The 11,915-nt window shown below is 38.3% G+C and overlaps 1 protein-coding gene across 1 annotated transcript in view; it reads left to right on the forward strand.

Annotated features, from left to right (window-relative positions):
* SLC24A4 (solute carrier family 24 member 4) overlaps positions 1–11,915 on the forward strand; it is an 84,023-nt gene that overhangs the window by 39,971 nt on the left and 32,137 nt on the right. The window contains exons 2-5 of the mRNA XM_031066172.1: positions 7,763–7,839; positions 9,032–9,106; positions 10,904–10,988; positions 11,682–11,785. Of these exons, the coding sequence (XP_030922032.1) occupies positions 7,763–7,839; positions 9,032–9,106; positions 10,904–10,988; positions 11,682–11,785 (341 nt within the window). The remainder of the gene's footprint in view (positions 1–7,762; positions 7,840–9,031; positions 9,107–10,903; positions 10,989–11,681; positions 11,786–11,915) is intronic.

Below are 11,915 nucleotides of genomic sequence, written 5' to 3' on the forward strand. Positions count from 1 at the left end.
TCCTTTTCTATGCATTTGGGGGAAAAGAATGGTGTGTGCCAATACAGCTGCTTTTAAATGAGCCATGCTGAAGCTTTTACCAAAGTAGAAGGGATTCAAAAGCTTATTATTATGCATTCACTGTACTGAAGGCACAATACCAGAGTTTCATTTAAAGTGCACTTCTGTTCTCAATGATAGCTGCTGTGCCAGCTCTTGTCGTTGCTTAATTATTTCATCTCAGTGTTTTCTACGTGTGATCTGTTCAATTTTCAAGTAACATGGTAGCTTTTCTGGCTACTAGCAGTTCAAACCTAATCTGTGGTCTGACTTGGATCCAGTCAATTTTGCCATTTGGATGTAGTTGTCACTTCTACTGAGGGTGTACCTGGCAGGTAATAGACCATATTCTGTGTTATTTGAGGTCTGTCCCCAATACATGTAAGGAGGTTGTAATCACCCAATTTTATTCACTGAAGAAGGGTGGGTAGAAGGAACTTGGTTGTACAGAAAAGTACTTTTTTAGTAATTTTGCAAGCAGAGGTGTTCATGGAACAGGATCAGTGATATTTTATAAAGAAAGATATTTCCTGTCACTTCATTTATATCTGCTCTTAAATGTAATTGTCTTTCTTATTAGCTCTACCATCATGGCCAGCTTTTACTTTTTGAAGGGCAGTTTTGATCCCATTGTTCATGTGGCACCAATGGAATAATGTTGGAATAGACTAATAATGCATCCCTGTGCCAAATGAAGTCTTCAGATGTTCAGAAAAGAAGATTTCTACCATGGACTAAATTCACTTAACTGATCCCTCTTGCTTGCATATTCAAGCAGCACAAGGAAGATTTTCTCCCTGCTATGAAATTCTGTAGTGTGAGGAAATCTGCCAAGGGCAGCTTCTGTGGTGGTTGTTCCTTGTATACAGCCTGCTGACAGAGTCATTTTGGGAACCAAGGAAGAGAGAGTGGTCTGCTCTGATTGTCAAGCTATTCATTAGGCATAATGCAACAGTATAAGTAAGAGCAGCTCCAGTGAATACTCTGTAAAAATATTTGTTAAAGTAGTTAAAAAAAATATTTCAACTGGGGAGTTAATACCCACTATGTGTAGAAGTGTCCTTTTGTGCCAAATGGAGTGGGTCATTTCAAAGGGGGTCACTAGTCCACAGTGTCTTAAAATTGCATTACACTTTTTTCAGTGACATGCTACAACTTGTCTGGTTGATTTCAAAGCCCATTGTTACAGAAATCAGATTGTCATTTTTCCCCTGGCAGTACAGTTTTTGAATAGACCTGCAGTGAAATCCCCTTGAAGATGCTATTGGCATGTCAGACAAAGCAGCCTCTTCTTGGTGTTATTGTGAGGTGAATAAGCTGAGTTTATAAGCGATTAGGCTGAACAATTAGCATAAATACTTTCCATCCTTTAGTTCTGGAAGAGATTTTTGAGCCTGGGAGTAAAAAAACTTCTAAACAAGACCTCGTTGAGCTTGAGCTGAGGATACCAAAACCTCAGTGTGATGTTTGATTCTCCAGCTTGTTTGCAGCTGGAAGGTTTGCCTGTGAAAAACAAGGAATGATTCTTTTCTGAAGGGCTGAAAAGTTGCCTGACCTTTTAATAACTGTCCTTTTTATGTGAGTCACAGCATTGATTGTTAATCCAGTCATTATCCTTTTTCCAAAAGGTAGTGATCTTGCCAGGGACATCACTTTTTATCTGTATTTAAAAAGGACACAGCCGAAGAGCTCTCTCCTTCAAATGAAACAAGATGCTGTAGACCATAGAAACGACAGACTTTCAGGAAGCAAAAAATGAGAGAAAGGTGGAGAGGGAGTGTCAAATGTATGAAGCTCAGAACAGGAAATTCCACGTAGAAGATAGAATTATTTACTGGTAATAACTGATGTCTTTAGTTAATTCATAGGACAGTCAAGAGGTAGTACAATTTAAGCTGTTCACATTATTCCATGGTGTTTATTCAGTCCTGAGAACCAGAATTAGCCCCCCAGAGCCTGGAAATGGCATGTCATATCTGAAAAAGCTGCACCAGCGCTGGACCCTGGCAGTGTTTGAACTGTTTGCCAGCCTTGGCTCAGAGTAGTGTAAACAGAGTATGAGTAAGTGAGTGAAAAGGGGGAGAAGGTGGAAATTTTTTTAACACCCTGGTTTAGGAATCTGATGTGTGAAATAAAAGGGTTGCAGTCCATAGGTGGCATATTGAAGAATACACTCATGCTTAGTGGAAAACTTGTAATAAGAGAAGATGCTAGAACAGTTCAGAAATTGTGTGAATGGTCTGGAGGCTAGGGAGAAAAAAACCAAGCAAAACATTATTTTGAACCTTGGGAACCTTTTAGAGGTTTTTTTTTTTTAGTAACACAAAGGTTAATACACGAAATGCTGCTCTCTGGTGTGTGGATGCATCCTCATGTTGCAGTACTTGTGTATTCTTGTGTCTTCACTGAGTCCCCTAGATCAGGAACTGGGATTTCATCCTGCCTTTTAATTTTTTGGTTGATAGATAATTTTTAATGTGTTTTTTCATTGTTTAATATCAACTTAATGAGTCAAAATACTTTTTTTATAAAAGAGAGAAGAAACTCAATGTAAGTCTAGGATTTAATAAGCTATTAATTCTACTTTTTATTGTAGCTAATCCAGTTTTGTATAGATATTTTCATATCTTCATACTGATGGAAAGAGAATTTTCAAGGCTATTTCATAAGTAATACCGTTCTTAACAATCATACATTAAATGGATGTCATGGTTGAGAGTTGAGTCAGTTATTTGCTTCATAACCAGCTACTTTTCCTTTGCACATATGATTGCACTTGGGAGTTCTCTTTTGGTTGAGCAATGTAAATTGAATCAATATACCAGAGAGATAAAATTTGCTCATAATTCTACTGTCTATGAGGTGAGGGGTATGGAGGAGGATGCTTAGTGTGCCTCCTGCCAGATGGTGCTTTGCCTGTAAATAGAAAGCTTGATCTTTGGCATCACACACTTTTACATGGATGCACAAATGCCTCTCAAAGAAGTTGGGTGGTGTTTCAGATAGTTTCATTGCACTTCATTTGGATTATTATTGTTGCCTTATTGTTGCTCAGGTAGTATAATCCATGAGACAACTTTACTAAAGAGTTTTCTCTACAGAAGCATCCTTGCAGAATTTTTCAAATAAACATGTGTATTTCTTTGAATAACCTGTTCCTGATTTGCTGTAAGACTGCTGCCTAGGTTAGTACACAGCAAAAGCTGAACTGAGTGTGAGGGAAAATCCTGAAGTCATCCTGCTACAGAAAACTGGAAACAGCTGTCTAATGGGAATGGGAGCTTAAAGCTTGATAATTCCTACTTTATCCAGAGTGCATCTGACATGATCAGTGAACTGATCTTTATTTCTTCTTTGGTCCTGTTAAGATTTGTGTGTTACCAGCTTTCATGGTTAAATATGCTTGCTGAGTGTACCATTTTTCTTCACTGCCAATTTAGAGTTAAGGGCCTGTTAGCTTGTGAAAAAAAGCCCAAAAGCCTTCAATGTACTATGGCACGTTTATGATTTTCTAGTGACTATTCAAATCCATTACATCTAATTTAGGAAGTATTATTAAAAAGGAGGACTTCCATATGACACATTTTATATTTGAGTAAACTAGTTTCACTGTGTTGGTAAGATCTTAGGGTTTGACTTTGTTTCTGGTATTAATACTGCATTACATAACTGAAGTCAATGTTTTTCTATGAGCAAAAGCTACCTGCAATTCTTTTCTCAAGTACACAATTACTATCACAATATTTACAGTGCACAGGTTGTGCAAGAGGATTAGCTGAGTGTGCCTACATGTACTGAGGTCACTGCTGTCTTCCTGAGACTGTACCACTTCAGCACCTGGAGTAATAGGTGAAACATGGCAGGGATCTGACCCTTTTGACATTCATGGTAAAGAGAATATGGAAGGATGCTTTCAAAATTGCTAACCGTCTTTCTGTCAGAATCTTCCCAGTGCACTGATTTTGAAGAGCAGTGTGGGCTAAAGTCACAAATGTTTTAAAAGCAAGACTAGTTCTAAGACACACTTATCCTATTCATTGCAACTCAGCTTGTATAGGGTTCTTGCATTCAGGGAGATGCTGTTGGAAGGAGTGATGATTTTCAAACAAATTTCGAAGCAGATCAGTATGGAATTATAATTTAGTGCAATTTGCAGTACCGTGAATCTGTTGGAAAACTCCTGTCACACAAACTGTTGATATCTTGCTGCTGACACCAGGTAATGATGCATGCATTTGCTTGACAGGTACAAAGAAGCTCACTTCTGCACATAGTGATGAGTTTGTTCACTGTCACTGAGGCACAACTACATGTGTATGGACACAACACCAAGCCTGGGGAAGATGAGGGTCTGGAATGTGAAAGGGAATTGCGCACAAGCAGAAATATACTTTAGTGCAGAGGAGCCTAAAGCTGTTTGCAGTGCTTAAACAAATGACACAAACTTTGAGTGTTCAAGCTAGCTTGTGAATATGGTTATTTAAGGGGTAAAATTTAAGTATTTAATTCTGTCTTCTGTCTATCCTTCATTCCCTTACACATCTGTTCTGGGTGAGTGTGATGATCAGCAGTCCCTGAGTGCCAGGGTGAAGGGGTAGGCATTGCAATCTGTAGCCATGGCAGGGCCTGAAGTGTCAGAGGAGCAAGATGTAGGCATGAAAAGGGGCACAGAGCTTTTGTGTTCATCATGTGCCTAGCCCCCTTCCTGCAAGGGCAGATCTGATTGCACATAGCCTTCAAAAACCTACAGATCCATTCTTCCTGTCAGGAAAAACCTTAAGAGTTGTAGCAGGCTTGAACACTTAGCAGGTGTTAAGACTTGGCATGTTTGTTGTAAGGAAATGAGCTGCTAATAAGGTGAAGAAATCACATGTCAATGCAGGTTATAAAACCACAGATCCACGTGGTTGTTGAGATGGTTGTCAGGCTTAGGGGATTCTGAAACTTCACTTCATTGGCAGCCTGCCTGTCAGGGTATGGGTAGGGCATGTGGGAACAATGCTCTCAGGGTACCCAGAATTAATCTGCTAACAGCCTGCGTCAGGGCAGGTGTCACAGGCACGCCGGGGTTGCCCCAGCTGCTCCGTGCCAGCTCTTCTCTCCAGAGCCAAGCAGGCAGCTTATGCTCTGCAGCTGCTCTTGTATTCTGTTCTCAGGCGTGCTCTTTGCATGCCTTGTATAGCTGTCCAGCCACAGGCAGCTCAGCCAGAGCTTTTTAGCAAAGGCGAATCATGCTTTCTGTCATGCCATAAGCAAGGACTTTTTTATGTCCGTGACTCAGAGAAGAAGGCGGTGGTGTCCCCTCCAAGTTGTAACTGGAGAAGGTGCTTTTGTTTTCCCACTCACTTAATGATTGGAGAGAGGGAACAGATTGATGGCCATTTCAATATAGACTTGGCTTTCTTGGTGCCCTCCCTTCCTCCTGAGATCTGTGCTGGATAAGATGAGCTGCAGGACCCATGAGTTTGCAACAGTACCAGCAGGATAAATATTTCTGTATTTCTATCTGGTTTTAAGATGATGGGTGTATGTTCCCCTCCTTTTTTTGGCAAAGGTTAGCCCCATTAGATGTACTGCTCTTCATTTAATCTCCTTCTCCCATCTGTTCTGTCTCCTTTCAGTAGAAACTAAGGAGATGTAGCTCCCACTCAGGCAGACAGATAACTCCATCTCCCATACATGAGAAAATATCTCTGTGTGAAGCAGAGCAGTGCCTTGCTGTGCACATGTATCAGATGTACCACGAGGGCAGACTGCTCTCTCGAACTCTGATAATGTCATATTCCCTCTGTCAACTTATACAGATGAGGGAATGCCACTGCCCCCTTCAGCTAAGTGTTGTTGAATTCCCAGGCCTAAAATAGGACCCAGGGGAATCCAAACAGCTTTTTTCCTGAGAAACCAGGTTATCACAGCAGTAGGGAAGAAAAACAAATAATTTAAGATACTAAAGCCATGATACAGCTAGTAAATAAAGAACAGTGCATGTAGCTAAGATATACAGAATTTATAGATGATTGTTAGATCAAACATTTGGATAATAAAGCCATAAAGACAGCAAATGTTTATACAGTAAAACTCCATACTGTACCTTGGAACTCACTAGTAGGTGGCCATTTCATTAAGGAAGAAATCTTGTCCACCAAGCTCCAGAGGTTTGTTTAATTTCCCTGACTTTTATAGAAGATTTTGAATTGTCTCAGTGTGAGAAAAAATACACACCATGAGTTCTTTGTAGAGAGGAGCATTATCTTTGAGAAAAGCTGTCTTCATGTTAGTTCATGTAGTATTACCTCTGTGAGACAAGCAGGTGTTCATTGCAAGTAGTTATTTATTAGTAATGCTGTTATCAGCAGAATATAGTGTTATCACTGTCTATGAAGCAAGGCAGTTAGCACTGAAGCTGCTTTGCTTTTGTTTTGTGATTAGATGCCTACGCTCATTTTTTATTTTCTGGCTCTTACGTTTGATGTCCTCAGGACTTTGGATTTCCTATTTGGTATTAACTTCACAGAAGTAAAGTCACCTTAGAAAGGTTAGAAAAAATGGTGATTTTTATTCATACTTCTTAAAACTTCAGTTTATACTACCTTAACCATTTTTAACATCATACTGTGAAATATTACACAGTCATCTGAATGAGATGACCAGGTAGGTAATGGCTTCCCAGATGGCACATCCAGTTTGCCGAGGTAGGGAGCAGGGATATATTCCTTCTGCCATGTGGTGGCAGTAAGGGGATGATGGCACTTCTGGCACAAACACCTGTGATGGGATCTGCACACCTTTGCATCAAGTTATGTGGAAAGATCTGCCTCATGCGCAGGGTCCTGTTCTCATTGCTAGAGACTCAGGCCAGGGCTCTGTTCTTGGCTGTCCTAGGTGTGTTCTCACAGCTACAGCTTGAATGGAGGAGACAGAGGGCTGCAAAAAATGGGGGCTGCAGTGTGAATGGTGTGTGTGTCCTGAATGCGCCAATGGGGGCATGGAATTTCAACCAGGAATGTAAGAACAACCATATTGTGGAAGCAGCTGTAGATCTGGGTCTTTTTTCCCACTCCATTAAAGTTTCCTTAATGCATTTTTAGTTACTAATCACTTTAGATAATATTAGTTTTTAATAGGCAGAATTTATTAAAAAACACATGCCTTGTGTGCTTACTAATTATTTAGCATATATTTTTTCTTGTGGTAAGGAGTAACTTTTCTGAAAAAGTTTGCTTTTGTCAGCTAATGTAGCTGACGGTAAGTTCTTAAAGTTGATGGTATTTCAGTATTATTCCAGAAGGGTATCCCACTCTCATGGAGGGAATGATACTACATGGAGGGAATGGTATTTTTTTATACTAGGTATTAGTATATTACATTATATATAGCAGTGTATTACTACAAGGAACCTACTTGGCTGTTACATGCATATGTGCTTCTTGGCATCTTAAAATGTTTATAAAACATATAAAATAGATTAGAGCATTGCAGAGTGCTACATCTTGACCAGTAGTTTGTGAATTATCCTGTACTGTGTTCCTGTGAGAGTGTCAACTGTGATTACACAGTGTCACTACAGAGCACTAAAGAGATTCGATTCTGAAATGGCAAAATGTAATGTAATACATCAGAAGATTATGTCTGGTCATATGTTTCTGCAGATGCTTCCCTGTTTTTCATTCTTCCGTTTCTACATGCTGTGTACATTTTTTAAAAAAGTTTGTTTTTCTTTCAGCCATTAATGAGTTTCCTGAAGATATATTTACAAATAAAGAACGTCAGCAAGGAGGAATTCTGCTTCATATCATTGCTGTAAGTTTTTCTCTACCGTGCTTCATTTTAGTTTTCCTTGTATGTTACTTATTCTATCTTTATTTTTTAATAACATGTTAATCATCATAGTGACCTTACTATGTAGAGTTTGGTATATATCAGTGAGTTTTTAATATTTTTATTTCAGTATTTCTAGTGCATCTATATGAGTACAATTTCTTAAAAGGTAACACCTTGGGGACATGATATAGTGGTGGACTTGGTGTTGTTGGATTAACAGTTGAACATGATGATCTTAAGGGTCTTTTCCAATCTAAATGATTCTATGACTCCATGATTTAAGAAAAGGATGCAAGTCTGAATTTGCAGTACCTATGCATTCATCCTCTTAGAGATAAAATCCTGGCAGAATGGATCACATGACTTGTATTTCATGTTATATAGATAGAGTTTGGGATTCCTTCATTGTTGACATCAAGCATGATGTGGAAGTTTCTTGAATCTCTTTCTTTTTGCCTCTGTGCAACAGATGCAATTATAATTTAAAAAGCCCTAAAGCAACCGTGAAGAAATATAGAAAATATCATGTGGAATTTTATTTTTTATTGTATTAAAAAACAAAGCAAGTGAGGTCTGCAGGCTCCAGTTTTTCATTCCCAGCTCAGGGAAAGTAAAGTATAAAGGAATTCTGTCTGATGGACAGCAGCAGGATAAAGCCCACTGCATGGGCACAGCACATAAAGCTGCATAGGACAGTGGGAGAATCACACCTATGCAGGGAACCAGGATAATTTCTAAGCGTTTTGGTGCAGTGATCCATGGCCAGAGTCCACTTATTTCCAGGAGTAAATATTTTCTGAATATTGTTAATCAGCCTGATTTTACTTTCTATTTAATTATTTGGTCTGATAATTAAAAATATAGAAGATGACTACATAACTTTGTAGCTTTACCTGTTACTTTTCATTATATGAAATGTGTTGTGACATCCTGTTCTGTTGAAGTGTGGTGCCTTTCATATTTTAGGGTCTGACAAATGCTCCAAATGAGATCTTAGATTCAAAAATCTGCTTTTATGTCATAAATTTATCAACAGGGAGACTTTTTATTTGGAATGAAATAAAAAGTGAAGCTATGTATTTCTGCTAGTTTGAATAAAGGTAGCATTACCTTTTTTCTTTTCATATACAGAAAAAATCTAAAGTATTCCTTGAATTTATTTTCTTTACAGGCTCTCTATATGTTTTATGCTTTGGCCATAGTATGTGATGACTTCTTTGTTCCATCCTTAGAGAAAATTTGTGAGGTATGTTAACGAACATTATCACTCTTTTAGAAATTTATTTAGAGAATATTATTTAGAGATATTATTTCCCATAAAAAAATGAACTAGTGCTCTGTGCACACTTGTTTCTCTGGCCACACTCAAGCAGAAAAAATTAAAGATTTAATGAGATCAGATGGCAAAACCCACTCTTAAATACTTGAGGCATGTAAATAGAAGAGGTATGGGTTATGGATAGGTTGGATTTATTATTGTACTCCTTTTTTAAAAAGGAACTTGAGGAAAGATGTCATAGATAGAAAAATTAATGTGGTGGCTATGCAAACCTTATTGCACATCTGCCACCGTGTCAGCAAGGAGAAAGGAAGTAATATGTGGCCCTAGCATAAAGTGGAAAAAAGAGAAAATGTGTGAGAAAAGTATGTACCTTGGATATGGAATCAGAATGAAAAATCTTATATGCAAAAAAAAAGTAACATAATGGCATTAACTAATTTTTGAGAGGACTTTGCAAAATTACATTTAGGATTCTAATTGAGTTGATTGTGACAGGACATGTAAATGTTGTGTTGAGTATGATTTTGGGGAACAAAATAAATACGTAATATAAATGTAGATTTTGAATCCTTTTTAAACTCAAAATGAAAATCTCATTTCCTTTGCTTTTAAACAAAAATAAGAGTGACCATTTTCTGAAAAACTCCTGGGGTTTTTTGTAGCTGGTCTAAAAGTCTCTTTTCCTATTGCTAAATGTACTAAATACCTGTTGGTGTTACTCAGAGTTATAAGCTTACACTCATCAGTAGAAGAACAAATAGAATAATAAGGAAATAGTAAAATGCTCAGTTGGGATCTTTTCTTTCCCTTTCCAGATGTTCAGTATTCAGCATGCACCTTAGACACCATATTTAAGTTATACCAGTTGGTTGTACCAATTACTGGTTACTGATCCTTCATAAAATCTTTGCATTTTGTCTCACATTCTGCTGAACATCTGAACAGCTACCAAGAGTTCCAATAGCACACTTAGGTTTGAGCTCCTGCAGCAGTATGACTGATAATAGATCATATTTGTGTTTATGTTTTATGTTTTGTCAAGAAGTGTAGGATGCCATTGTTATCAGCTTAAGATGTTTTCAGGCAAACTGCTTGAAAAATACAGGATTTTTTTACTTCTCCTTTTGTCACTAGTTACTTTTCTGTCCTTGGAAGAAAAATAATGTACTAAACATGATCCTAGAGACTCTCAAAAAGGAAAAAAACTCCTCCATAAAACCATGTTTATAGTTCAAGGGAAAGATCTTCAGACTGCTAAATTGATGCAGCCCACTTGTGGACCTGCACGTGCTTTTGCTGGTCTGAGAGCTCTAAGTTACCTATATCCTATTAGAGCTTAAGAGACACCATCTTAAAAATAGATCTCTCTACCATGCAGAGCCCTCTCTGTGTCTAACTGGACTAATTTTATCTGTGTCAGCAGAGGACTTACTTTTGATTAACACAGCTGAAAAGTGGAGTCAGAATCAAGCCTGCTGTTTGTAGGATTTATTCACAAAGGTTGTATTTTTCTGTTACCAATTTTCATTTTTGAATCTTAGAAGCCCTAAGATTTGGGGAATTGAATGACTGTGTTTAGAGTTACAGAAGTAAATTAATGAAAACAATGAGATGTTTACAATCCTTTTGAATCTGCAGAGATACTTTTCTTTAATCAGCTCCATGTTAGCCACAATTGACTATTCATTTACATACATAACTGTAGAAGTCCACAATGTAAATACAGTAGCAGTGCTGAAATTACCAGTTGTTTTCTTCTAGAAACTACATTTGAGTGAAGATGTTGCTGGAGCCACATTCATGGCAGCAGGGAGCTCCACCCCAGAACTGTTTGCATCTGTTATAGGTATGGAGCCCACACACAAGCTTTTTTGAGATCTGCTGTTAAAAGTCAGCAGCAGATCAAGCACAGGTACCCATTCTTCTGACAATTTATAATCAGCAATTGCAGCTGTCAGCTAGTCTGTGGTTCATGGTATCATTAACTACTCAAAATATCTCATGAAACTGTGAGTCTTCTCTCAAAACACAGAGAGGAACGTCTGATTCTGAGCACAGGACGCAAAAGAAGAGATTTATTGAACTCCCTTGAGAAGTAATTTGATATATTTGGAAATAGATTAAGAGCAGCCCTGAGGAGAAAGACTTGGGGGTGTTGGATGATGAGCTCATCATGATCTGTCACTGTGCAGCCAGTGTGCACTTGCAGCCCAGAAAACCAGCTGTGTCCTGGGCTGCACCAGGAGCAGTGTGGCCAGCAGGCTGAGGGATGTGACACATCTGGAAACTAAGCTGTGACACAGAACTTACCGTTGAACTAACTAGTTAAGAAATCACTTACTGAAAGTATACATGTAAGGTTCTAAGCCACAGCTAGCTAGACTAAAAGACCAAATTATTACACAGAGAAGTGAGCCTGAATTATGAAACACGTTTTGGGTAATCTTTGAAACAGTCTCTACTTCACAAGTAGTACATGTTCTGAGAGACCTAAAATTCAATGACAGAGGTAGTTATGTATGTTTTGCTCCCTCTGCAGGTGTATTTATCACTCATGGAGATGTAGGAGTTGGGACCATTGTTGGCTCAGCAGTTTTCAACATCCTCTGCATTGTTGGTGTCTGCGGACTGTTTGCAGGACAGGTTAGTAAGATACTTGTCTTTACGTAGTTCAATTGCTTACAATTTAGAGGTTTCCATGAGCATATGTTAAAAAAAGGACAAAATCACAGACAAAAATGGCATTGTGAAAAACCTCAAAGATTGGAAAGAG

Source organism: Geospiza fortis, unplaced genomic scaffold, assembly GCF_000277835.1.
Source record: "Geospiza fortis unplaced genomic scaffold, GeoFor_1.0 scaffold23, whole genome shotgun sequence".
NCBI lineage: Eukaryota > Metazoa > Chordata > Aves > Passeriformes > Thraupidae > Geospiza > Geospiza fortis.